General features: G+C 43.0%; 2 protein-coding genes across 2 annotated transcripts in view; both read right to left on the bottom strand.

Moving 5' to 3' along the window:
* LOC134748710 (polyubiquitin-A) overlaps window positions 1-27733 on the bottom strand; it is a 272025-nt gene that overhangs the window by 142145 nt on the left and 102147 nt on the right. The window lies entirely within an intron of this gene.
* LOC134748745 (uncharacterized) overlaps window positions 9739-27733 on the bottom strand; it is a 91194-nt gene continuing 73199 nt past the window's right edge. Inside the window, exons 6-12 of the mRNA XM_063683520.1 lie at window positions 27470-27627; window positions 25794-25897; window positions 24009-24206; window positions 21008-21134; window positions 20362-20513; window positions 18058-18186; window positions 9739-14423 (exon numbers count right to left, since the gene is read on the bottom strand). Of these exons, the coding sequence (XP_063539590.1) occupies window positions 14331-14423; window positions 18058-18186; window positions 20362-20513; window positions 21008-21134; window positions 24009-24206; window positions 25794-25897; window positions 27470-27627 (961 nt within the window). The 3' untranslated portion in view covers window positions 9739-14330. The remainder of the gene's footprint in view (window positions 14424-18057; window positions 18187-20361; window positions 20514-21007; window positions 21135-24008; window positions 24207-25793; window positions 25898-27469; window positions 27628-27733) is intronic.

The following is a 27733-nucleotide window of genomic DNA, read 5'->3' as shown; positions in this document are numbered from 1 at the left end:
GGCGTCTTTCTGTTTAAATAGTAATTGACAGTGTGCTTAAGGCACAGTATTGCACTTTCCGTTGATAACCCTGGTCGAAAACCAAACTGGTTGGGGTTAAGGCTCACGTACTTATTTAATTGTACATTAAGCACACTATCAAATACCTTAGCAATAATAGTCGCAAGGGATATAGGCCTGTAGTTATTGGTGTCGGACAAATCTCCAGTTTTATTTTTGGGTACAGGAATAACTACAGTTTTCATCATATCCTCGGGCAGATAACAGTGCCTTACACACAGCGTATAAAACAAAGCTAACACTCTCGAGATATGGGGACCCGCATTTTGAAGGTGTTCGATGCTGAGGCCATCGTGTCCTGGGGATTTGCCTCGGGTGATAGATTTAATAGCCTCTGCTACATCCTTAGCAGAGTATCCCGGTCCAGGTTTCACGTTGACCTCAGCACCGTTCATCTCATCCTGCGACCGCACAAGAGGTGATTTGACAACGAAATGATCTTTAAAAGTGTTAGCTATGTCTTTGGTGTCAGTTTTGCCATTAACACTCACAGGACACGAAGGTCGAAACTTCATGTTGTTTGTGGCGTTCCAAAATGACCGGAAGTCCTTTTTTAGTGCTGTGAAGCTAGAATATTCATTTTTATCTGGGTTTGATGGTCCTGGCACCATTTTAAGCGAGATTTGAATATTCTTCGCGTTTCACACATCTCATTAAATAACCTGCCCACTTCCGGTCTACCACAGAGTGTCCACTCGTGAAATTTCTCTCTTGCGGCCCTGTGCGCATCGCTGACATTAAACTGATATTAAATAGTCATTTAAAATTTAAGGAACGTAAGGACATTGTATCCATGCCTGTTGAACGATGCAGTAGAATTGGAGCAATTTTGAAATATTTGAAAGCATAATGGAATCTGTCCTACTTAAAATATCACCTTCTAGTAAGAAATTACTTATATAAATGCTATTATAAAATTAATGAATATTTCACATCTGTAATTGAATAAATAATTTTATGTAATAGTAATATTGTAAAACCGTAGGTAGAAATGAAATCATGTATGATCTGTATCCCGATGATGTTATTATTGTATAACTTATTAGTTATAGTACGTAGCTAGTAAGAAAAATTTGCATGCTTCTTTAAGTGAAATGTACGCATCCAAAATTACCGTCCACCTATGTTCATCACTACATTTGTACAAATAAACACATCTTTATCTTTAACTGTAAACCTAGTTGAAACGTCGAAATAAAAGGGAAAATAATGAAATTTAATCGCGTTAGACCCGGTAATGACATTAATTATGTGTACAAAACGTGAGAGTTTAAAGTGTTACATCTTTACAGATATACAGATCTTTATTGGTAAAATAAAGTACATTTTACAAGTCACAAATTCTTAAGAATAAAATAAAGATAAAATTATTATACACAATAATAGGTTAATATAAATGTTTAGAGGAAGTTACGATATGGAATCAATGATCATTTCGCATAGACATCATGAATTCGTCGATCGAGTAGTAAGCCTTTTCTACAAGTAACGATTTTAGCTTTTTGTTAAATATTGTGTCACTTTTCGATTCTTTTATATCGGTCGGTACTGAGTTATAAAGCTTTGGTCCCATAATATTTAGTGACTTTCGTGACTTCGCGAGCCTGCATTTAGGGGCGAGAAGAATAGGCAACCTGCGGGCTGGGCCACTGCGGGTAGATCCACTGGATTTATACAAGTGCATATTTGTTCTGACATACGTACATGCGGTCAGTATATATATACACGGTAGCGTTAATATCTTGTGTTTTTTAAACAGAGATTGTGCAGGATAGTCAACGGGTTTGCCATCAATAATACGAAGGGCGCGTTTCTGCATTCTAAGCAGTCTATCTCGATCAGCAGCTGTACCCCAAAGATCGACACCTTGAGAAAGTATTGCGCGGAAATATCCATAGTAGGCGGTCTTTAAGTTCTCAATAGATAAACTGGGTGCTATTCGGGACAGCGCAAAACAGGCTGAGGCAAGTCTGTCGCAGGTGGATTGTATGTGCGGGGCCCACGTTAGTCCTGAGTCGATTTGGTATCCTAGGTATTTCACAGTGTCTACTTGTGGGATTTAGGTGTCATTTACTACAATATTCAGTTTATTTGTATTTGTATTTTATAGTCGAAAATGAACAATATTTGTCTTGTCAAGATTAATTAACATGCCATTTGCAGAGAACCATTTTTCGATTAAACTTGTCACGTGACAGAGTTTGTACTTTAAATTGTTGAAATTATCCGCTTGTACAATAATACAGGTATCATCCGCTTTATCTTAAAATTGCTCCCATTCTACTGCACTTAGTTCTATAGTCCGTTCAACAGACATGGATACAATGTCCTTACGTTCCTTAAATTTAAACTGACTATTTAATATAATTTACGACCGAATTAACTAAGTCTGGTGAACGAACCCCACCTGGTGGTTATTAACTATTAAGTTGAGGCATTAATTCATTATAGACCGCGAGCCACGAACAGTTTCCGTGATCAATCACCTTCCTCGCGAAAACTCGTATAGTGGTTAACGCCTATTTAAGATGCACCCTACTGATGATAGTTTAGCTTCTGTTGTGATTAAAAATAATCGTCAGCCGGTTGTATCGCGGTGGAAACACCGTCAGCTGGTCACATGAACTTGTAAAAAAAAAATTGTTTTTAGTCATCGCCTCCCGTTCGATACTTTGTCAGATGATAGTTTAGGTGCTGTTGTGAATAAAAACAATCGTCAGCCGGTTGTATCGCGGTGGAAACACCGTCAACTGGTCACATGAACTTGTCAAAAAAAAAAAAATCAGTCATCGCCTCCCGTTTGATACTTTGTCAGATTATAGCTTAGGTGCTGTTGTGAATCAAAATTGGCTCGGTCAGCCACCTATTTTCTACCAAGCCACTGTTCCCTCTTTGGGTCCAGATATTTGATCCAAGTGAGTGTTCAGAAACTTTTTATGGAAAATTGTATATAAATTTGCTATATGATGTTACGAGTTATTTACGAAAAACTAAAATACCTACCTTTAGGAACAACCGTGATCTGATTCAGTTGAAATTTAAATTACTTCTTTATGTCCGATGACAGTGTAATAATATGCTAATGCAAAAATAGACGTGATCAGCCGGGCTAGCACATGATTGGCGCGAGAGTATCTCGCCGCGACATAGACTACTCGTCCCTCTTTAATTCATACAGTTAGTAAAAGACGGGTAGTCTATTTCGCGGCGAGATACTGTCGCGTCAATCATGTGCTCGGCCTACTGATTAGATATGAGCGCCGCCGGTCAAAATTAGTCGGCGGCGGCGACGAATCGGCGGGATGGCCTTAAAAGGCTTGATGTAGGTAGGTATGCAAAAAGAATTCAAATCAAAATTAAGGCAGAAAAATATGATTTTGCCTTGAAAACGTTATAAAATCAGCACATTATTCATTTCAAGGACAATTTATCGAATAATGGTTATTGGGACCGTGCACGAAGACAGCGCCACACAGCGGTTGCAACTATAGGCTTGTATTTTATCAAAGTATTAAGCGAGCAGTAAGTATATCGTAATAATTTCAGTGAAAACTACTGAACGGATTTTTATGCGGTTTTCACCTATGAATAGAGTGATTCTTGAGGAAGGTTAAGTCGTATAATTTGTTAAGGTTTTGTGTAAATTGGTTGTAATATGACGATATTTGGTAATCAAGTCAGAAAAAAATCACGCTGGCTAACACATTTAATCGAAAACGCTGCCCAACCCGTTTGAGATATAACAAAACAATGTATGGTGGAAAGATCTCTCTTTCATTGCTCTACAAAAAAGTCCGCGATGGTGTATGTCTATCTTTTAAGGATAACTTACTATACCCATTCTTATCTTTACTACAAAAAGATTTCATAGTATGTGGTATTTGCAAAGCTATTTACACGGATACAGTATTAATAATAATTACCAAATTAAATACGTCAGTTATATTAAGCATTTCATACAGATTACAAAGGTCCCTTACACCATACAATTTAAATTAATATCTCAGGAGTAATCGTAAATTAAACTTCCATTTTGACCCATATAACTTGTATGAAATGTTAAAGACGCTAATCCGTTAGTTCAGTTAGTTGTCAATCTTTACCACCTTATGCGCTGACAAAATATCTATTTTCTGATTCGGAAAGTAGTAGTATCTACAAGGTCACGAGGGAGTCCAAGGGACGCATTTATGCGTTAGAGCGAGAGCGAGCAAGTGATATTGATATCTCATTCCACCGCATAGCTGCGTCCCTTGGACTGGCCTACGCTGGGCCATCGTATAAGAATGTACAAATATATTGAAAAATTTATAAGAGCCATTTATAACGGTATTACGTTCTTTAAAATCGACAATCAGGATACCATGGCCATCCCAAAAGATTGTGCACATCAGCTTTTTGGTGGACTGGTGCACCTTCGCTTTAATAGGGGGCTTTTCGTTTTTAAAACGCCACTCGACTCGCGTTTGCTCTCGGGATCATAATAAAGCACCATTGTTTCGTCTCCAGTTACCAGCCGTTTAATTATGCTTTTAGGGTTTTCGCCACAGAGCTCCAAAAATTTAGAGGCACATTTCACGCGTTCTTCTTTCTGAACAGCTGATAGAAGTTTAGGTACCCACCTTGCACTGACCTTACTCATGTGAAGATGATCGTGAATTATGCGGTGGACGGTGCTCTTAGAAAGCCCTAGTCTTGCTGCTATTTCTCTGATCTTTAGGCGGCGATCACTTAAAACTTCCTCTTGGACGCTGTTGATATTTTCAGAAGTGAGGACCTCCACTGGTCTTCCATCATGTCCCAGATCTTCGACAGCTTCCCGACCAAATCGAAACTCGTTTACCCAGTTTTTTACGGTGCTATAAGAAGGAGAAGACTCGCCGAATACGCCATCTAAACGATCTTTGATTTGAGCGGGAGATAATCCTTCTTTAAACAGGAATTTTATGACACTTCGGTACTCAATTTTGGACATTGCTATCCAATAGTGCATAACATGTCATGACATGTCGCGCAGAAATGGGTCAGTCCAGGTCATTATGGGACAACCTGGTACACCTGCTCTTATTAGGTACTATCTTTGTATACCAAATTGAAAAGCAATAAAAATACTTCCTTTACTATTATGGTTTTGTTATATTCATTCAACTCTTTTAAATCTTTTTTACATAATATTAGGACTACTTGGGCGGTTTACAAGTAATTTTTTTTGTTTGATATCTTGCAATCAATAAAAGTTTTTTGTTACAAACAAAAAATGGTACTTGTAAACTGGCCAAGTAGACCTAATATTATGTGGGACGAAAGTACACGTATGTATGCATATGTAGTTGTGCACGCACACATATATACTTAGTTTCAGAATAAAATCAAAGATGGCGCTTTCAAATCAGTTTCCATAAAATGCTTCAAGTGCTCTCTTTACCTATTATACTTACTTTACTCGTTGGTATAAATTATCTATTGGCATTTTTATCTGTCACCTCTCCAGTTATATAATTCTTAAACCTCCTTTATAGTTATGTTAGCCTGGTACATGTATGTATCAAACAAGTATACACAGAGAGAGAGGGAGATAAGACACCGTGCTGGTCGAGCGAAAGTTAACTTTAGTGAGTTAATAATAGAGTATAAAATTAAATTATCTATGGTAGCGATTTATTCTTGATTTATTAAGAAGAGCATCAATTACCCTACTTTCGGGAAATTACCCTATTCAACTTACTGGTCACACTCTTGTATTTGTATGTTCATAGTTATGTTCGCCTGGTATATGTATGTATATTATGTATGGTATAAATTAAATTATTATGTATGGTAGCGTTAAACGTTTAACGCTGTCAGTTGGAAGTGCCATAAGAAGTTTCACTTCAAAAAATATTTGAGATTCTCACAATGAGTTCTTTCATTTGATATATAACACGATATAGTTTGAAAAACTTTATTTTTTAATTTTCTCATTTACCAAGTGCTTAAGATCCATTCCTTCGACAAGGATTCCCATTTCCAGCAACAAGGATCTATGGAATCGATGCCACCAAGTCCCGGTCAAACAAGAAATCGCGAAACGGAAGTGGAAGTGGATAGGGCACACCCTCCGAAGACCAGATGACAACACGGCCAGGATTGCTTACAAGTGGAAGCCGCACGGGAACAAGCGACAGGGCCGGCCGGCGCACACGTGGCCAGGGCTCGGAACCGGTATTTTTTTTAAACCCCGAAATAGCCCAATATTTTGAATTGTTTTATGCTCATTACGTAGGACTGAATCATGTATTTAGGAAACAATTTTGCATTATTAAAATGTCCCATTAAAAATGAAATTATAAACAAAAGAACGAAAAAGAACGTAATAATACCGGTATTTTTGTATGGAGCAAATACCGGTTTCCGACCCCTGCACGTGGCAGCGCACAATCGACGCTGAGCTGCGGGCAGCAGGACTGAGTTGGAGGGACGCGAAGCGCGAGGCGCAGGACAGGAGCGGATGGCGACGTCTCACGAAGGCCCTTTGTACCGATGGGGTACCATAGGACAACAACAACTAACAACAACAACAACAACATTTACCCATGACTTAAAACAACTTCATTTTTGAATTAATAGATAGACGATTTATTTTTAAAATGTGCTTCATAAATGGTCTCCAATACGAGTACCTATAATAATTCAGTTGCCAAATAAATACTTGTTACCTTTCTGAAAACAAACAAAAGCTGTAACAGCATTAAAACACTACTCATATTTATATGTATAACTTAGCTCCGTTTTAGTTGCTAATCTATTTATTTTAGTACTCATTTAAATTTATTTAAACAACCAGAATTAGATTAATTAGTTGACCGGTAAAATACGTACCCACCGTGGTCCTTTGATTCATTTCTTTCTCCGAAAATATTGGAAGGAATGGATAGAAATGAATTGGAGGGGAATGAAGTTTCAACGTTTTTTTACTTTTAATTTCTTTATCGTCTTTGTGGCTAGAGGGTATCAAGCAAAAGGAATGAAAATATGTATACCCAAATGCTTATAAATAGTTAACGATCTTTTTCATGAGATTAATAAATTACTATGTATAAGGATAACAATGAGTAAATTAGCATTTTACAAATTCATGTGACCAGCTGACGGTGTTTCCACCGCGATACAGCCAGCTAACGATTATTTTTATTCACAACAGCACCTAAACTATCATCTGACAAAGTATCAAACGGGAGGCAATGACTGAAAACAATTTTTTTTAAAGAAAGAAAGAAAGAAACAAAGAAAATACATTTATTTTAACATCAACCAACAAGTTCACAAGTTTACAAGTTCACTGACCACCTAAACACCTAAACTACCACCTGACAAAGTATCAACCGGGAGTCCTCAACCCACCAACGGAGCGGCAGCTGACTTCCACTAGGGTGCATCTTAAATACTTTGAATGTTTTGATGCACCAGGTGGATATATTTTCCATTTTTGCAGTATTTTTTATTAGATTTAGTGTCGTCCCCTAGCGGAAAAGTTTTGGTCTAGAACCGGCACTAACACACTACTGATATGCTATCACTAAATATATGAAAGTAAATTAACTAAAATTTTATTGAAACTCATGCCTGCTCTGCACCTAAAACAGTTTTTTGTGCAGCAGCAACACAGCAGCATCTGACAAAGTATCAAACAACGGGACGGGAGGCCATGACTGAAAACATTTTTTTTTATATGTTCATGTGACCAGCTGACGGTGTTTCCACCGCGATACAACCAGCTGACGATTGTTTTTACTAACAATAGCACCTAAACTACCATCTGACAAAGTATCAAGAGGAAGGCGATGACTGAAAACAGTTTTTTTTTTACAAGTTCATGTGACCAGCTGACGATGTTTCCACCGCGATACAACCGGCTGACGATTGTTTTTACTAACAATAGCACCAAAACTACCATCTGACAAAGTATCAAGAGGAAGGCGATGACTGAAAACAGTTTTTTTTTTTACAAGTTCATGTGACCAGCTGACGATGTTTCCACCGCGATACAACCGGCTGACGATTGTTTTTACTAACAATAGCACCAAAACTACCATCTGACAAAGTATCAAGAGGAAGGCGATGACTGAAAACATATTTTTTTTTTACAAGTTCATGTGACCAGCTGACGGTGTTTCCACCGCGATACAACCGGCTGACGATTGGTTTTACTATCAATAGCACCTAAACTACCATCTGACAAAGTATCAAGAGGAAGGCGATGACTAAAAACATTTTTTTTTTTTACAAGTTCATGTGACCAGCTGACGGTGTTTCCACCGCGATACAGCCGGCTGACGATTATTTTTATTCACAACAGATCCTAAACTATCATCTGACAAAGTATCAAACGGGAGGCGATGACTGAAACTTTTTTTTTAAATTTTCATGTGACCAGCTGACGGTGTTTCCACCGCGATACAACCGGCTGACGATTGTTTTTACTAACAATAGCACCAAAACTACCATCTGACAAAGTATCAAGAGGAAGGCGATGACTGAAAACATTTTTTTTTTTTACAAGTTCATGTGACCAGCTGACGGTGTTTCCACCGCGATACAACCGGCTGACGATTGGTTTTACTATCAATAGCACCTAAACTACCATCTGACAAAGTATCAAGAGGAAGGCGATGACTGAAAACATTTTTTTTTTTACAAGTTCATGTGACCAGCTGACGGTGTTTCCACCGCGATACAACCGGCTGACGATTGGTTTTACTATCAATAGCACCTAAACTACCATCTGACAAAGTATCAAGAGGAAGGCGATGACTAAAAACATTTTTTTTTTTTACAAGTTCATGTGACCAGCTGACGATGTTTCCACCGCGATACAACCGGCTGACGATTGGTTTTACTATCAATAGCACCTAAACTACCATCTGACAAAGTATCAAGAGGAAGGCGATGACTAAAAACATTTTTTTTTTTTACGTGTTTCGGTGGCTGCCATTCCTCAACCCACCAACGGAGCGGCAGCTGACTTCCACTAGGGTGCATCTTAAATAGCCGTTAACCACTATACGAGTTTTCGCGAGGAAGGCGATGATTGACGAAATTTTCGCCTGGCTCGCGGACCATTTGGTGCAACCCGACCTAAGACTATTCCATTTAACGATCAACAAAACTCCTTAAATCCACGACACCAATGTATGTTAATATTTGTTCCAGCGATTTGCTGTGTCACATATTATTATAGGTTAATGTTTTCATCTTATATTATAAATACAAAATCAGCGGATGTATGATTATTCATCTTAATGCATTTACAAGTAGTATACTTACTCCATGCTTTTAGACGTAATTCTTTGTTAACGAAGTTAGTTCTCTCTAGGCATTGTTTTACTAATAAATATTTATTTTTTAACGTGTTTTTTATTTCTATCTTAATTTAAAATGTTGCATATATAGGTATATATGTAGGTTGCAGCAGAGCTACAGCCGTTTGATTACGAAAGTAAGGACGTTATTTGACAAGGTGTAAGTGAGACAGCTCTCTTCTGGACCAAAATCTGTCTTTCATAATCGCCTATCTTACTAAGTGAAACGGTTCAATTTCGATAACAAAAAAAAAACGGTTACTACCAGAGTTATCACTGCAATAAGTACTTAATAATTTCCGCACCGTCTTTAATATCTGATTTTAAGGGTGAAATTAAAGATGTTGATATTCAATAAACTGAAATTTATCTATTATTTACAATAAACAAACAATAAACGAATCACAACTCTAAACAGATACAGAAAATATCGAACATACAACCAAGTTAACAATTCCTACGCTGTAGAAATGATCCAACACAATAAAACATTTGCAACACTGTAACAATGCACTATGCTTGTTTGGGTTTAGTGAGCTGTTACCAATAACTAATTCATTTTAATGAATTTTATTGATGTTTGGTAAGGTACCGGATGCATGTAAGTGCCTAACAAAGCTCACTTTTTTTTAAATATTAGATCCTTTTTACAAAAACGGTAACATTTTATGTCGATGTTTCAATAAATAATTTAGTAAATTTTAGTTTTTTTTTTTTTCTTAAAATACACAGTTGTTTTTATGTATCTAAAAAAAAATAAGCCTTACATGGGTCAGGTACCTTATGTTTAATTTCATTTACAATATCTAAGTTAAATGATCTAATTTTTTTTTAAATACAGGAACCTTAAAAAACCAACCCACTAAAACCGAACGCATCATAAAAGTTTCCGGTCAAAAGGTAACACTCTGTCAATTAAAAACAAAGATGCAAACAAAAGTCCACTTTGTTGACAACCAGCAAAGTGGTACATTTTGCTAAAAAAAGTCACAAAAATAATAATAATCACATTATCCTACTTACAACCTAGCTATTGTACAAACCTCACTAAGCTACATTTTGATATTTCCACTAGTCTAGTTTTGTCTTTGGCAATATTAATGATTACTCCTTCCTGACTCGAGTGATTGAATGGAATTGAAGCGATCTTAAATAACAAATGGACTTGCAATATACCTGTGCTGTGCCCTGATCACAAAGAAATACTTTACTTTACTGAAAATTGTTGCGAGTTGTCAAAATGTCTGGCCGTCTTTGTACAAATTTGGTTCAGCATTCGTTTTTCTATTCTGAAAAACAAATGCAACCGATTCTTTGGGCAAATACGGTCAAGATGCGACCATTCATACATTAGAACAAACAATAAATAAACAATTAGAGAAACTGAATATCGATGACGATGACATCTTCAGTCCAAAATTTTACCAACTCGAAATTATAAACGAAGGCGGTTATGTGCCTAACTGCCTATGTCTTATTGCAATAAAATCTGTCGTGTTATGAGCGACTCATTCTACCTGTCAGTGTGCCAGGTGACCAGCGGAGATCTCTGTTGTTGGTAAGAAAAACAAAATATCTTTGTGATAGGGCACTGCTCATACATCGAAGTAGGCTTCTACTGTAACAAACCTAGGTATTCTTAGGACCCAGTGCAGCAGGTAACGGTTTCGTTTGCGCAAACTTTGGCACCGCGGTAACCTAGTACAACTAAATTAGGCCTTCCATAACAAACATCTTCCGTGAGCGAATTTTACAAAACCAACAGCGATTTGCTAAACACAGATACACCAAGTATAACTAGAAGAAAGCACTTGATTATAGTGTAACTAAATGATTAAATAACATTAAAATTCACGATTGTTGCAAAGGGCGAGTACACTTATACTTATTTTAAGGGAAATCAAGTGTTAATGAGCTATGTACATAAACAATAAACCCGTTTTCAAAATGCACCATTGTTAGGACAAAAACATCACATTTATAGGTCACATTCTGTTATTTTAAATTACTTAGTTTGTAAATGTCTCTGGAAAAATGAAAAGTCAGTCGTTATGTCATACATTAATCGGAGTGAAAAATGCTGTCTAAATGAAAAAGTAATATTGCGTTTGGACCTATAACAGTTTTATTTTTGCCCTGAATTCTGGTTCAACCTGAACTATGCCAATTCGACACAAAAATAGGGGCGTCTAATATCAGATATTACCTTATTCCGATTTGTGTCAAATGAAGCATACACCTGGCTTGTGACAGATAAATGGAAACCTAACAATAAGTACGCTAGTAACACCGATTTGCACCTTGAGCTTTTTCGCCGAAGACTAGAATATAACTGTTACATATAGCCCGAGCCTAATTAAACAGGAGATAACAGTTCACTATAAAAAGATAATAAACATGTCGAAAATTACTTAATTAACTTTTCACGTTCCGCATCTTAAACTTAGGTTGACAATGCAGGTGTGTTGTCGGTTGACAACAAACACTCAATGACTTCGCATCTACGAGTAGTATGATATCGAGATAATATACCTATTTATTTATGGCTTGAGCTTTTGTTGTTAGCCGACTATTTCATATTTAGACCGAGGCATAAAAAAAGTATATTTTCTGTTTGTGTTTACATATGATGTGTGATATTACTTCCATTTGCCATACTTATGGCAATTTATATTTGGAGTTTTTAGATAACTGGCGCTCATTTATATGCTATGATACTAAAGATCTAATTAACAAGATTTATGAATAAAATAAATCAATCTACATGATTGGCAAGAAATGCGAACACACTCAAACCGAAATCATTTGCGATGGCCAAGTACTAACGAAATAATCCATTCAAATAACAGTCTTACTGTCTTAGGTAGAATGTACAGATTAGCATAACAGCTAATATTTGGACATCGATAATAATTTCAACTTTGAGCTCCTTCGGTGTCCAAAAATCAATTGACCTAATGAGTTTTTTGTCGTAGGAATTAAACTGTAATCTTAGTTCGTCAAGTTTGTTTGTGTGGAATGTTTGACAGTTCTCTTTGTTTGTTTTTGAGTTGGCATGGCAATCCGCCGTTTTAAAACATAAGGGAAAAAACTCATTGGGTTAAATGAAGAAGTGGACAAACCGTAGCCGTATTTTGATCAATTATTTAGTAGATGAAACGAGGGTAAAAAAACCCTTTACCGTCATTAATTCGTACCTTGTCCTTGTTGCCTTGTCTGTGGGAATGTCTGTAGTCCTATCCTAACATTACTAGCACCTCGCTCTAACGATCTATCACATTCACAATTACGTAAACACAGTAAATGCTCTTCCATTACCGCGGCGAACTAAACTTTTGAGCTATTTTTTTTTTAGTTTACTTATGAAATGAATAAATAAAAATGCAAATACAAAGAATAAAAATAGTAGAAAATCATAAATTGATCACACAATGCTCTTAATAAGTTAAAATTAAATTATTATCAAAGAGGTCTAATGAGTAATTAAATCATAGGGTCATATTCCTCAAGATGAGTCAATTGCAGAACCATGCGTACTCGTAATGCAGCCCAAATACATGAACCCAGTATAAAACGAACATCAGTTACATGACAACTTTCGCGAATATGTGATGTTGAGTTCAATACAACCAGTGTTGGCCGAACGTTAATTGCAATTAACCATTAACCAGTACAAATTGAACCGTAAACCGTAACGGACGGTTACAGTTTATGGTTCAATTTGTACTGGATAATGGTTAATTGCATTAACGTTTCGGCCAACACTAGATAATACACATAACACATACTGGACATAATTTTTAGTACTGAAAAGTTATTGTGTGAAAAAGTTAGTTCGAAACGGTATAACTGAATCTAATTGTGACTATGATGATATATCCCAAACACCCTACCCTTATCTAAGTGTTGTGTTTGACACAAATATGACGTAGACAATGCCTTGCAGACATCCAAACTGGTTCCAATAAACCTATACTATCATACATGAATAATCACATATTTATCAATAAATTAGACATTACAGACGAAGGGTAATTATAATGAATTATGATTTGATAAAAACTTAAATACTGTGACCATTTTGCCCTAGAGAATAATGCCCGTCAGACTGTTTTACAATCATAACATTAAACAGTCTATTTTCTTGTATTCAATGGATGGAAATGGATTGGTATTAATATTAATTATCCAGGGCAAAGTTGGGTAATTGTTTTTATATCCACTTTATTGCACGTTTATTTGAAAAATAAATTCTGCGTGTGTCTTTTCACGCACGCTTTGTTTAAGAAAGAAATGCTTTAAAATAAATTGGTGTAACCTGCGACACATACTGGTTTCTAGAAATAAATTATATTAAATTACAAATAAATAACACGGCAGTTGACAGCCTGCCCTTAAACATAAGCGTAAAATACCACATAATCCATCAGTCTAGGTCTTCTTTCACCTTCGGAATGAAGACTTCAAAGTGAAGTTTTTCGCCAATCGCGGGTCATATTTTCGTGATTTCGTACAAGATAATATTGTTAACAGTTAAAACCTTTTGAGATCACGTTATCACGTTACTTTTCCAGGTCACTCATCGCAATATTTCGTTTTTTATTTAACTATAAATCGTAATCCCAAAAACACACCCATTATGATGTATCATCTTCTAAGCGTTGACGTAGATTACTCGGGCCTCTTTTGACCTGTGCGAGTATGTTTGATGTGTTTTCTGAGCGATATTATTCTTAGTTTGTTTTTAAAGATGACTTCTCTTTTTTCAACCATAAGCACATCAAATTGATGTCTTCTGAGCATCTGAATAATTACGTCCCGTCTGACCTGAAGTTTTATTTCAATATGGGTGTTGTTTTTTCTTCTGTTCTTGCTCCTAATGGATCCAAACATGTTCTCCTACGCTCCGGCGTGAGCCCGGCCTCCCGGGGGCTAACTGAACGCCGTCTCGTTGGGGACGTCGTTCATGGTGTGCGCCATGTCCGTTAGTATCACGCCAGATAGCGTTTCTAGAGATTGTCGCACCTGGAATAAGGGAAAACAATTGTTTAATCGGACGAAATGCAGAGAGAATATATTTTACAATGAAAAGGACAATGAAAAGTTACGGAAGTTAGATAATTTATAGAATTGTATTATGGCTTTCAACTTCGGTAGCCTTTTAAGAGTTTTAAGAGTTACGGTAGATGTCGCTAGGCGCATATGAATGATATGGTGGAAGTATTCCGCTGTCATCGAGTGAAGTCTCGGTAGCTTAGTTGGAAGAGCGACCCAGTCGCGAGTTCAAGTCTGGCCCGAGACCTTATTTTACTTCTCTATGCTCGAGACAAAAAAAATCCACTTTTCATTTATTTCTAATCTTTGTGGTATCAGTTGCAGACATTTCTGGATAATACAAAATTAATTTTGATATCATAGTCTATCGGAATCGAGATGAAAAGCCAAAAGGGTGGCAAAATGCTGAATAAAAACTATAGGGGTAAGACGTGTTTTCGTAAAGTAAATCACGAATCACCAAACGTACTTTCTATTACGCTAATGGTGCTCGGTCACAAGTCAACATGTTTTAATGAAGTAAAGGTCCGACCACACCTATGCTTAAAAACGGTGACGGTATTCACTCGCAGTCGCAATAAACACACTGATTACTGATTACTGATGCACCTAAGCGTATCATTATTATCGCGTGCTCTCCACAGCGCTGTTTAAAAAACGGCAAAGGTACGGCATCGCAGGGACACGTCGTAAATGTCACGATTTTATCACATGCCTTCTACTAGACTTTACAGTCGTAGTTTACGGCGCGTCACTGGGGTTCCGTACGGTCACCTTTTTTTATGCAGCGGTGTAGTCGGACCTTTACCCCAGCGGCAAGTCGCCGACGTACGCTGCCCGCATCGCCAATCTGCACCGACCATAGAGGCTGTACACTTATAAGGTGAATAGTAAAAAACTTACTAGTGAAAGTTAGAATACGTTAGTCGGTGGTGAGGTGGTGAGCAGCAGCAGGTTGGTGGTGAGGAAGGCGTGCAGCTCGGAGCTCCAGCTCGCCGTACAGCTGCGAGCCGACAGCGGTCCTGTACGCACAGGAACATACAGTACGGTACCTTAGTGAGCAGCAGCAGGTTGGTGGTGAGGAAGGCGTGCAGCTCGGAGCTCCAGCTCGCCGTACAGCTGCGAGCCGACAGCGGTCCTGTACGCACAGGAACATACAGTACGGTACCTTAGTGAGCAGCAGCAGGTTGGTGGTGAGGAAGGCGTGCAGCTCGGAGCTCCAGCTCGCCGTACAGCTGCGAGCCGACAGCGGTCCTGTACGCACAGGAACATACAGTACGGTACCTTAGTGAGCAGCAGCAGGTTGGTGGTGAGGAAGGCGTGCAGCTCGGAGCTCCAGCTCGCCGTACAGCTGCGAGCCGACAGCGGACCTGTACGCACAGGAACATACAGTACGGTACCTTAGTGAGCAGCAGCAGGTTGGTGGTGAGGAAGGCGTGCAGCTCGGAGCTCCAGCTCGCCGTACAGCTGCGAGCCGACAGCGGACCTGTACGCACAGGAACATACAGTACGGTACCTTAGTGAGCAGCAGCAGGTTGGTGGTGAGGAAGGCGTGCAGCTCGGAGCTCCAGCTCGCCGTACAGCTGCGAGCCGACAGCGGTCCTGTACGCACAGGAACATACAGTACGGTACCTTAGTGAGCAGCAGCAGGTTGGTGGTGAGGAAGGCGTGCAGCTCGGAGCTCCAGCTCGCCGTACAGCTGCGAGCCGACAGCGGTCCTGTACGCACAGGAACATACAGTACGGTACCTTAGTGAGCAGCAGCAGGTTGGTGGTGAGGAAGGCGTGCAGCTCGGAGCTCCAGCTCGCCGTACAGCTGCGAGCCGACAGCGGACCTGTACGCACAGGAACATACAGTACGGTACCTTAGTGAGCAGCAGCAGGTTGGTGGTGAGGAAGGCGTGCAGCTCGGAGCTCCAGCTCGCCGTACAGCTGCGAGCCGACAGCGGTCCTGTACGCACAGGAACATACAGTACGGTACCTTAGTGAGCAGCAGCAGGTTGGTGGTGAGGAAGGCGTGCAGCTCGGAGCTCCAGCTCGCCGTACAGCTGCGAGCCGACAGCGGTCCTGTACGCACAGGAACATACAGTACGGTACCTTAGTGAGCAGCAGCAGGTTGGTGGTGAGGAAGGCGTGCAGCTCGGAGCTCCAGCTCGCCGTACAGCTGCGAGCCGACAGCGGTCCTGTACGCACAGGAACATACAGTACGGTACCTTAGTGAGCAGCAGCAGGTTGGTGGTGAGGAAGGCGTGCAGCTCGGAGCTCCAGCTCGCCGTACAGCTGCGAGCCGACAGCGGACCTGTACGCACAGGAACATACAGTACGGTACCTTAGTGAGCAGCAGCAGGTTGGTGGTGAGGAAGGCGTGCAGCTCGGAGCTCCAGCTCGCCGTACAGCTGCGAGCCGACAGCGGTCCTGTACGCACAGGAACATACAGTACGGTACCTTAGTGAGCAGCAGCAGGTTGGTGGTGAGGAAGGCGTGCAGCTCGGAGCTCCAGCTCGCCGTACAGCTGCGAGCCGACAGCGGTCCTGTACGCACAGGAACATACAGTACGGTACCTTAGTGAGCAGCAGCAGGTTGGTGGTGAGGAAGGCGTGCAGCTCGGAGCTCCAGCTCGCCGTACAGCTGCGAGCCGACAGCGGTCCTGTACGCACAGGAACATACAGTACGGTACCTTAGTGAGCAGCAGCAGGTTGGTGGTGAGGAAGGCGTGCAGCTCGGAGCTCCAGCTCGCCGTACAGCTGCGAGCCGACAGCGGTCCTGTACGCACAGGAACATACAGTACGGTACCTTAGTGAGCAGCAGCAGGTTGGTGGTGAGGAAGGCGTGCAGCTCGGAGCTCCAGCTCGCCGTACAGCTGCGAGCCGACAGCGGTCCTGTACGCACAGGAACATACAGTACGGTACCTTAGTGAGCAGCAGCAGGTTGGTGGTGAGGAAGGCGTGCAGCTCGGAGCTCCAGCTCGCCGTACAGCTGCGAGCCGACAGCGGTCCTGTACGCACAGGAACATACAGTACGGTACCTTAGTGAGCAGCAGCAGGTTGGTGGTGAGGAAGGCGTGCAGCTCGGAGCTCCAGCTCGCCGTACAGCTGCGAGCCGACAGCGGTCCTGTACGCACAGGAACATACAGTACGGTACCTTAGTGAGCAGCAGCAGGTTGGTGGTGAGGAAGGCGTGCAGCTCGGAGCTCCAGCTCGCCGTACAGCTGCGAGCCGACAGCGGTCCTGTACGCACAGGAACATACAGTACGGTACCTTAGTGAGCAGCAGCAGGTTGGTGGTGAGGAAGGCGTGCAGCTCGGAGCTCCAGCTCGCCGTACAGCTGCGAGCCGACAGCGGTCCTGTACGCACAGGAACATACAGTACGGTACCTTAGTGAGCAGCAGCAGGTTGGTGGTGAGGAAGGCGTGCAGCTCGGAGCTCCAGCTCGCCGTACAGCTGCGAGCCGACAGCGGTCCTGTACGCACAGGAACATACAGTACGGTACCTTAGTGAGCAGCAGCAGGTTGGTGGTGAGGAAGGCGTGCAGCTCGGAGCTCCAGCTCGCCGTACAGCTGCGAGCCGACAGCGGTCCTGTACGCACAGGAACATACAGTACGGTACCTTAGTGAGCAGCAGCAGGTTGGTGGTGAGGAAGGCGTGCAGCTCGGAGGCGGCGCGGCCGTGCAGGCGCGTGCGCCACCGCACCAGCTCGCCGTACAGCTGCGAGCCCGACAGCGCCGACAGCGGGTCCTGCAATACAGAAACAACCTTCATTTAAAATAAATAAATAAATAAATAATAATAATAAACAACTTCCACATACCTACAAATGTGAAATAGAGAATCATTTGACATTGATACACGCCGAATTTCTAATAGATTTCAGTAAACATGCAAATTCTCCGTTCATTACCATAGCGATGTGACGTGCGCTACATCAGCATACTCCGGTGTTACTGGTTACATGGCGACCCTGCCGGAGCGGCGTCGTGTCAGGTACCTGTTCGTCCTGGGTGACGCGATGCAGCCGGTAGGCGAGCAGCGCGGCGGAGCAGGCCAGCGCCAGCGCCAGCAGCAGCAGCAGCAACAGCAGGCGGCCGCAGTTACCTGTTCGTCCTGGGTGACGCGATGCAGCCGGTAGGCGAGCAGCGCGGCGGAGCAGGCCAGCGCCAGCGCCAGCAGCAGCAGCAGCAGGCGGCCGCAGTTACCTGTTCGTCCTGGGTGACGCGATGCAGCCGGTAGGCGAGCAGCGCGGCGGAGCAGGCCAGCGCCAGCGCCAGCAGCAGCAGCAGCAGGCGGCCGCAGTTACCTGTTCGTCCTGGGTGACGCGATGCAGCCGGTAGGCGAGCAGCGCGGCGGAGCAGGCCAGCGCCAGCGCCAGCAGCAGCAGCAGCAGGCGGCCGCAGTTACCTGTTCGTCCTGGGTGACGCGATGCAGCCGGTAGGCGAGCAGCGCGGCGGAGCAGGCCAGCGCCAGCGCCAGCAGCAGCAACAGCAGGCGGCCGCAGTTACCTGTTCGTCCTGGGTGACGCGATGCAGCCGGTAGGCGAGCAGCGCGGCGGAGCAGGCCAGCGCCAGCGCCAGCAGCAGCAACAGCAGGCGGCCGCAGTTACCTGTTCGTCCTGGGTGACGCGATGCAGCCGGTAGGCGAGCAGCGCGGCGGAGCAGGCCAGCGCCAGCGCCAGCAGCAGCAGCAGCAGGCGGCCGCAGTTACCTGTTCGTCCTGGGTGACGCGATGCAGCCGGTAGGCGAGCAGCGCGGCGGAGCAGGCCAGCGCCAGCGCCAGCAGCAGCAGCAGCAGGCGGCCGCAGTTACCTGTTCGTCCTGGGTGACGCGATGCAGCCGGTAGGCGAGCAGCGCGGCGGAGCAGGCCAGCGCCAGCGCCAGCAGCAGCAGCAGCAGGCGGCCGCAGTTACCTGTTCGTCCTGGGTGACGCGATGCAGCCGGTAGGCGAGCAGCGCGGCGGAGCAGGCCAGCGCCAGCGCCAGCAGCAGCAGCAGCAGGCGGCCGCAGTTACCTGTTCGTCCTGGGTGACGCGATGCAGCCGGTAGGCGAGCAGCGCGGCGGAGCAGGCCAGCGCCAGCGCCAGCAGCAGCAACAGCAGGCGGCCGCAGTTACCTGTTCGTCCTGGGTGACGCGATGCAGCCGGTAGGCGAGCAGCGCGGCGGAGCAGGCCAGCGCCAGCGCCAGCAGCAGCAGCAGCAGGCGGCCGCAGTTACCTGTTCGTCCTGGGTGACGCGATGCAGCCGGTAGGCGAGCAGCGCGGCGGAGCAGGCCAGCGCCAGCGCCAGCAGCAGCAACAGCAGGCGGCCGCAGTTACCTGTTCGTCCTGGGTGACGCGATGCAGCCGGTAGGCGAGCAGCGCGGCGGAGCAGGCCAGCGCCAGCGCCAGCAGCAGCAGCAGCAGGCGGCCGCAGTTACCTGTTCGTCCTGGGTGACGCGATGCAGCCGGTAGGCGAGCAGCGCGGCGGAGCAGGCCAGCGCCAGCGCCAGCAGCAGCAGCAGCAGGCGGCCGCAGTTACCTGTTCGTCCTGGGTGACGCGATGCAGCCGGTAGGCGAGCAGCGCGGCGGAGCAGGCCAGCGCCAGCGCCAGCAGCAGCAGCAGCAGGCGGCCGCAGTTACCTGTTCGTCCTGGGTGACGCGATGCAGCCGGTAGGCGAGCAGCGCGGCGGAGCAGGCCAGCGCCAGCGCCAGCAGCAGCAACAGCAGGCGGCCGCAGTTACCTGTTCGTCCTGGGTGACGCGATGCAGCCGGTAGGCGAGCAGCGCGGCGGAGCAGGCCAGCGCCAGCGCCAGCAGCAGCAGCAGCAGGCGGCCGCAGTTACCTGTTCGTCCTGGGTGACGCGATGCAGCCGGTAGGCGAGCAGCGCGGCGGAGCAGGCCAGCGCCAGCGCCAGCAGCAGCAGCAGCAGGCGGCCGCAGTTACCTGTTCGTCCTGGGTGACGCGATGCAGCCGGTAGGCGAGCAGCGCGGCGGAGCAGGCCAGCGCCAGCGCCAGCAGCAGCAGCAGCAGGCGGCCGCAGCGCGCCGCTCGCCGCGGCACCGGCGCTCCGGTCAGCAGGGCCGGTTGGATCACTGCTGCGAAGTGATAAACATCATTCATAACATTTAAAACGAAGCCGATAACCGGTTCAGAAAATGTTTGCTTTCATTTCAACAGACAGTTGAGCTGTCTATACAAAAATGACTTCCAAAAAAGTAAGAAAGTAATTTATTTATTGTAAACTGTGTGGGTTCAAGTATTAGCGGCCACTCTACTCAATGCGCTTGCAATACAGCACCGCAAACCATCTCATCTGTTGGTATGCCCCGCGTGCCCATACTCCTGCTCAGAATCTGACCTGAGGGACGCGACGGTCAGGGCTGTCAGCACCGCTGCTTTCTGGGCATCCACTGTTTGAAGGAACATCGACACGAGAGGAGAAGAAGAAGTATAACACTGAAAGCTTTCCCTTCTCCAGAAACATACCCCGCCGCAGCCCGGCTTTGAATATTACCCGATTCCCCAGGTTATTATAATTCATTGCCTGTGTTTGACCCGGAAGGGAACAGATTTTTGACTCCTGGCTCACCTGAAGTGATGATCGCTTCCGACTCTCTCCGGACAGGGGGAGCGGGTGTGTGGTCGCCGCCGGCGCTACTGCTGTCGTCTTCGGGAGAGTCCGTTACATCCAGCTCAACTTCTGAGGCGCGTAAATCCTGGTAGAATACCGAGTACCCGTTAATACATGGCAAAACAAACGAAACTGAGAAATGTTCATCGTTCGGATGGCCGAGCTATAAGTCCTAATCTAAATAAGCAATAAATGTCGGTACGCTGACTGAACGAGCGATTTAGGGTCAGTTGCAGCAACCACAATTAACAGACTGATCAACGTCACGCAGCAGAGAATTATGAAACTTCCCATACAGTAAAGTTTAGCGAACTCTTTAAGAGCCCTTATTCCCTGGAGCGTTCATCGATTTCACGAAATAACACTCCATGCGTTGACGCGCGGTACGCGAGCGCCGGCAACTATAACGCGTTTTGAACGCAGAGAAGAATAATCTTGATCTTTGTCGATTTCAACAGCAAGTAACATTATTTTTATTGTTATAGCCACTCTTTTATTTTATTTTATATGCATGGTAGTAGTAATTTCAGTTTATTATGTTAAGAACATATACATACTTGTACCCAGAGATGACCAGGGTGCCTAGCCAAGATGCCAACCGTTTAGGTACTTATAGTTTACATTAAAACCAAATCTGCAGCTGGCCTCTGAAATGGGTAATAGAAACGCGATCCGTATGTCTTTCATTTTCCAAATGACCAGGGTGCCTAGCCAAGATGCCAACTGTTTACGCTCCGTAGCGAACGAAACGCAACCGTCTCTGTCGCACTAATATGCAAGAGTGATAGAGAGCGATTACCCTATCGCTCGCTGCGGAACGAACGACTGGCATCTTGGCTAGGCACCCAGGTTTAGGTACCTATTATAGTTTACGTTAAAACCAAATCTATAGCTGGCCACTGTAATGGGTAATAGAAACGCGTTCCGTATGTGTTTCGTTTTGCAGATGACCAGGGTGCCTTTGGTCATCTGCAAAGCAAAACACATACGGAACGCGTTTCTACTACCCATTCAGAGGCCAGCTACAGATTTGGTTTTAATGTAGACTATAGGTACCTAAACGGTTGGCATTTTGGCTAGGCACCCTGGTCACCTGGAAAGCGAAAGACATAAGGAACGCGTTTCTACTACCCATTTTAGAGGCCAGCTACAGATTTGGTTTTAATGTAAATTATATTATAGATACCTAAACGGTTGGCATCTTGGCTAGGCACCTTGGTCATCTGGAAAGGGAAAGACATACGGAACCCGTTTCTACTACCCATCCAGAGGCCAGCTACAGATTAGGTTTTAATGTAAACTATAGGTACCTAAACGGTTGGCATCTTGGCTAGGCACCTTGGTCATCTGGAAAGGGAAAGACATACGGAACCCGTTTCTACTACCCATTCAGAGGCCAGCTACAGATTTTGTTTTAATGTAAACTATAGGTACCTAAACGGTTGACATCTTGGCTAGGCACCCTGGTCATCTAGAAAGCGAAAGATACAAGGAACGCGTTTCTACGACCCATTTTAGAGGCCAGCTACAGATTTGGTTTTAATGTAAATTATATTTTAGGTACCTAAACGGTTGGCATCTTGGCTAGGCACCTTGGTCATCTGGAAAGGGAAAGACATACGGAACCCGTTTCTACTACCCATTCAGAGGCCAGCTACAGATTTGGTTTTAATGTAAACTATAGGTACCTAAACGGTTGGCATCTTGGCTAGGCACCCTGGTCATCTAGAAAGCGAAAGATACAAGGAACGCGTTTCTTTGACCCATTTTAGAGGCCAGCTACAGATTTGGTTTTAATGTTAACTATATTCTAGGTACCTAAACGGTTGGTATCTTGGCTAGGCACCTTGGTCATCTGGAAAGGGAAACACATACGGAACCCGTTTCTACTACCCATTCAGAGGCCAGCTACAGATTTGGTTTTAATGTAAACTATAGGTACCTAAACGGTTGGCATCTTGGCTAGGCACCCTGAACAGACCCGATCACCTAGGCGAAAAAATTTAATATTTGTGCTATAAAATGTACCTATGATTACATTGATCACCTAAGGATCAAGATTTTCTAATCGCAGTATACACCACTTCTCGGAACTAGCTCGTTGATTACGAACGAAACAAACGCCTGACGATCGAGCACAGGTCCGTCCCCTAAGCGCGCCCGGCGGAGACTGAGCGCGCAGTGTCGGTGCAGCGTGATTTATACCTCTTTTAAAAATATTTAAATTTACGGTAAAATAGGTCCTATAGTTATGATTATTTTTTTATGGGTTCACATAAAGTTAAGAGTTTGCTATAATATTATTTTGAGGGCAAAATATAAGTACAATTTGCGATAAAAAATATAATGCGACCCTGTTTTCACCGAAAAAATGAAGAAAACTCGGAAGGTATTTTATCAATTTTTTTAAATGAATCTTTGATTTTCAATCATTTTAGCCCCTCGTCCAAGATATGGTGAATTGAATTGTAATCATTCATGTACCAAATGATTCTTGTTTACTGCAAAATTGGCAACCGAAACGACACCTTTCACTGCAAATTTTGAAAAATACTCCCAGGAAAACTCATTTATTTTAGGTTTAAAAAGAGAAAATGCAAACTTTAATTATTTCAGCCGCTAGTTTAGGAAATGATTATTTAAGAACGTTAACAGTTTTTGAATAAATACTAATAGTTACGTCGTAATGTTGAATGAAAAAGGAAGCATTTTGCAAAATACGCTCGTTTGTAGGAATAAGGCCTCTTAACGGTTACACACAGTTTGGTGCAACCGACGCTTAATGTGCGAAAATCAAAATATAAAAACGTTCAAACTATCTGCTGTATAAACGCCGGTAACAAAGTGGATCTGGTCAAGATCGCGTAAGGGCAGCGTCTAATCCGTCCTAAAGGAGATCCGTGAGAGAGAGTTTTGTTCAACGGTAGTATTGCTGATATGAATATAATATGCCACATACCTGTGGAGTGGGCGCCGCTCGCTCGGGCACGCGCGCCGCCTTCCACACGTGGGTCATGAGCTTGTAGGTGGAGTCCCGCGACAGCAGGGACCCGAACACGTGCCGCTCGTCGCGCGTACACACGCCGACGGCGTTGGGGATGATGCGCGCCACCTTCTCTTTCGTGATGCGGAGCACTGACGTCGTTGGTATTAGGAGCTGGCATGAAAAAGCAAATAAAAAATTTTGATCGGATTTATCTAGCTTTAGGAAGCAGCACTGATTATGTCGTAGCGTTGCGGATTTCTTACATATAACTAGATTATTTTTTAAGATTTTGTATACTTATATATAAGTTGTTATAAGATATAATTCGATCTTGTCTATTATGTATATTTAATGTGTATGTAGTTTTCTAATAAATTATTAGTTATTATAAGCTTGATAAGCATTAATTTAATATTAATCTCTAGAATTACAACTGATTTTAAATTACTAATGCTATAATCGTTACCTAATAAGCATATACTGACCGGGCACATCCGGGCAACACGTGCCTAAAATCGGCTTACTCGACTCAACTCTGACCTAGTTTAGGCAGAGCTGTGTCGACACGTTTTTATGCGGCGATGCACTTACGCGGCTTTAGATCAAATTTGCTAAGCTAGACTTGCCCGAGTTCATATTTGATTACCAGGCGGCTGGCGGGTGAGAATCACGCGGTTAACTTAATCCTACTAATGTTATAAACGTGAAAATTTAGAGGATGGGTTTACGCTGTCACGCATCAATTGCTGAGATTTGGATGAAATTTGGCACCATTCGCTGTTGGGTTAAGTTAGGTTAGTTAACAATAGGTAGATATCGGTTCGCTAATGGTGAGGCCTAATCATTGCAAGGCAATGAGATAATAATAATATGTACCTACTGTAAAAAAGTAAAAAAAAAAATAGAAGAATTTTGGGTTTTAGCTGATTACTAGGAACTTAAATTTCTCCTAGCTAATCTTAATAGAAATATTGTATTTCTATGGATTCTAATTTTCGTTGCCACAAGACTCGAGTCGTATAGTATAGTGCCAATTTTTTACATCAGAACTATTAAAATGTTTCGCAACGCAATGAAACTGATCGAAAAAATGTTGATTCACTAATCTACGATGTGGCTCTAAATTTATAATTAAAATTCCTGCAAACCAGTTCCGGAAGTACTACTAGTTTACGATAACAGGTAAATATTTACGCTAGGATTGTCGGCCTTGAGCCTCAGAAAATTTTCTTTATATCCATCAGGCACACGTAAACATGTAAGTAACAGATAATAATATATCAATAAGGGCGCAGCAAATAATTTAAGGTCATCGTATGTTTGAAGCTACTTGCGAAAACAAAGATCATTTTCATGCGTTCCAAAATGTTTTTTTTTTCTCTATAACAAGTAACCCAAAGTAAAATAGTTACGTAATCAAATACACAGGAAGTTTTTCGTTAGACATAATGCTATTTCGACTGACAATAATCTAATTTATCACTGGATGACATGTTTGTTTAAACAGCAATCCAAGCCAGAGGCTACTTTCATCTTGTGATAGGTTTGCAAAGATCATCATTGCACAGCGTAATATGTGCTCAGCCCTTAGAGTATATCTACGCTAAGACTTGGCAATGACAAAGTTAGCAAAGACGCAGCTCCTGGCGTGCACATTTAGCATAGTAAGCACAGACAGACACTACTCAGATCGACCCAGTTCTAATATAAGCCATGGGAATGACAACTAGGCTAAATCAATACAAATATCGCACCAACCTTGGTCACATATCCGAACACGTTGGAGTAGAAGGCGAAGTAGTTCTTGGTGATGTAGAGGTGCCCCTGCAGCAAGAGATCCCCCACCAGAGCGCATGAGTAGTCTGAAATCAACCAACACACATATTCAGTTTCCATACTTCCCATGAGATGAGTCACGGTTTTTTTACAGGGAAAACAGAAACTTAAACTTTAACTTTAACCTTAAAGACAAATTAGATATAGAAAGGGAGCGCAGGGCACTGGCAGTCCGATGCAACATGCTAATAAGGAGGTTTGTACGATGTAGCCAACAGGTAAAAGGAACGTTGTTTAAAGCCTATTGTCAGGTGTTCTACACGTGCAGCCTCTGGACTAGTTATACGCAGAAGACCATCAGTTCCCTGCGCGTCCAATATAATAATGGTTTCAGGATGTTGTTGGGGCTGTCCCGTTTCTGCAGCGCATCGGGCATGTTTGCGCAAGCTCACACGGATGACTACTATGCCATAATACGCAAGAGAATTGCCTCGTTGCTCTGCAGAGTGCGGGCCAGCTCCAACCCCATCCTGGCTACTGTTGCGGGCCGATACGACTCACCTATAATGCGGCATTTTGGGTGTGTCATAACCGCTATTAGGTGATAGTTGTAAGAATTTTATTGCTGTCTATTTTTGTTTTGTCGCTTTCTGTTTTTTGTTCCACTACACTTAGTTTTTAATCTTAATTGTTACTAACCATTATGGGCCAGTGTTGTCTTAAATAAATAAATTGAAATCTAACTATAATGTAATATACTTACAGGAAACAAATAGTTCTGATACCTCATGAATGGCAAAGTTTCATTAAGCGTAACTTATTTAATAAAAACTTAACTAAATATATATTTGGAGCAGTCGAAGCAGTGAAATACCTTCACCTTACAGAAGCCCACAGCCGTACTAACATTACCACTAATTATTTATGTAGGGAAGTTGCGTTGTGATCCTAATAACGAGGTTGCTTTAGAAATAGATAAAATAGATTAACGAGATAAAACATTGCCAATGTTGTCATTGTTGACTTTTGATTTGTGTCTTTTGTGAAAAATATGTAGTTAACAGACACTTTTTTTAAAGTGTCTGTTAAGAAGCCATGCTTATTATTTCCCGCACGGTCCGTATTAACGGTAGATAATACGAATAAGTTAAAAGTAAAGCAATAATTATAAAGTCCAATTATACTTAGTACAGACATTAGTATTCATTCACATCTCTCAACAAACAAGGTTTTTCATTAGGTTAATCTATATTTTAAATGCATTATTCATAACTTTCATAAATTGTTCTTCGTTTTCAAAATGCGGCAACGTGTAGTACCTACAAGTTAATCCAAAAATAATACTGATAAGTTTGTGGGAAAAATATCAATTAGTCCTTAAAACTAGGTAAATATTTCTCGTTTTATGTGTTCCATATCCGCATTTGTGACTGCATCATTCACATGAGTTAATAAAACACGCAGTTGCTATGTAATTATTTATAATTACGGTACAATTGTTAGGTATTTAAAAAGTGGAAAATACCGGTGATAAATCTACCTTTACGAGCAGATCATGTTTAGTTGAAGTAAATTTACAGCCTACACAGCAACTACAACAGCTCTAGTCACACGTATACAGACATACAGAGACGACGAACTCTAAACTCTAAACTCACAGTTGAGCACTCGCTCCTCGGGCCCGACCTGCGGGAAGTGCCGCTGGAACTTCTTCTGGCGCGACTTGCTGGGCTGCTTGCTGCCGCCCTCGGCCTCCACGGCGTCGGCCGGCTCGCGCACGGACGGCGCCGAGCCTGACAGTGGCTTCACTACATGTCTGTGGACAACAAATATTGGATTAATTCCATAAAAAATATTGTAATCAGTAGATTAGCCAAAAAAATACTAACTATTTTTAGTAAAAAATGTTAAGTAATTTTACG

Source organism: Cydia strobilella, chromosome 17 (genome assembly GCF_947568885.1).
Source record: "Cydia strobilella chromosome 17, ilCydStro3.1, whole genome shotgun sequence".
In the NCBI taxonomy this organism is placed as follows: Eukaryota; Metazoa; Arthropoda; class Insecta; order Lepidoptera; family Tortricidae; genus Cydia; species Cydia strobilella.
The sequence above is the reverse complement of the archived record's forward strand: the minus strand, read 5'-3'. Positions and strand labels throughout refer to the sequence as shown.